This window comes from Petaurus breviceps, unplaced genomic scaffold (genome assembly GCF_028583685.1).
Source record: "Petaurus breviceps papuanus isolate PSGF00001 unplaced genomic scaffold, PetGlider_PUasm1.0 567, whole genome shotgun sequence".
In the NCBI taxonomy this organism is placed as follows: Eukaryota; Metazoa; Chordata; class Mammalia; order Diprotodontia; family Petauridae; genus Petaurus; species Petaurus breviceps.
The window spans coordinates 7203100-7204087 of NW_027186383.1; the positions used below are offsets into that span (position 1 = coordinate 7203100).

Sequence of the window (988 nt, forward strand, 5' to 3'; positions counted from 1 at the left end):
CTCTCACCGCAGGCCAGCACAGCAGCCCCAAGCCTGCCCCTCACGGGGATGCCCACTGTGCCGAGGCGTGCCCCGGGCACTGCCCGTCCTGTCCCGCCCCTCCCCTCTTCCCGCCCCGCACTCCCATCCCTGGCTATTTTGGGAAACTCAGGTTCCTCTTTAAATTTAGACACGCCCCTGGAAACTAAGTGTGAGTCTCCCCTCCCCCAGCCCAGCCCCAGGGGAGCTGGGTGGAAGGGCAGGGGGTCCGGCAACGGCCAGCCCCCACCAGGGGCCCAGGTGACTTGCACCCCCAGCCCAGTCTCCTCCTGGCCCCCCGCCAGGCCTGCCTAGGGCTGCTCCCCGCGGAGCCCTCCAGCCGGGTGCTGGTGGTTGGCTCGCGGGGCTGTCAGGCTCCCCTCCTGCCCCTACTCGAGCTGCCTTCAGTGGCTGCCCCCTCCCCCTGCCCCGCCCTCTCCCTCTTCTCCCCCCTCCTTCCCTCCTCCCTCCTCCTTTTTTCCTCCTCCCTCCTGCAGACCGACGGGCGGGAGGCTGCTGCAGCGGAGACTGCCTGAGGTTGGGGGGAGTCGAGCTCTGTCTGTCTGACCAGAGGGTCTCTTCCAGTCATGGCTCTGCTGCGGACACCCCTGGGTCGACCTCTGGTCGGCTTGGTCTGCTTGGTCCTGGGTAAGTGTGAGCCACAGCTAACGCTGCTGCTGCAAGGATCCCAGGGATCTGAGATGGGCTTGCTGCTGGGGTGAGGGTGCGAGTGGGAAGCGGGGAGGGCGGACAGTGCTGGCACTGAGTCCGGAACCCGAGGTTCTAGTTCTGCTTTCCCACTGCCTAGCTGTGTGACCCTGGCCAAGTCACTGCAGCAGCAGAGTCGCAGCTTTCTAATGTGTTTGGTGTCTTTGTGTGCGTGTGGGAACGGATGAGTATTCTCGGTTTTGCCTTTCGGAGATGGGGGGGGGGGGGAGGTGCAAAGCGCCTTGGAAACCAGAAGCATTTC

The 988-nt window shown here is 65.2% G+C and overlaps 1 protein-coding gene across 1 annotated transcript in view; it reads left to right on the forward strand.

The window, feature by feature from the left end:
* Positions 1-485: 485 nt before the first annotated feature.
* The window catches only part of RAMP1 (receptor activity modifying protein 1), a 91024-nt gene continuing 90521 nt past the window's right edge, over positions 486-988 (forward strand). Inside the window, exon 1 of the mRNA XM_069103193.1 lies at positions 486-666. Within this exon, the coding sequence (XP_068959294.1) occupies positions 606-666 (61 nt within the window). The 5' untranslated portion in view covers positions 486-605. The remainder of the gene's footprint in view (positions 667-988) is intronic.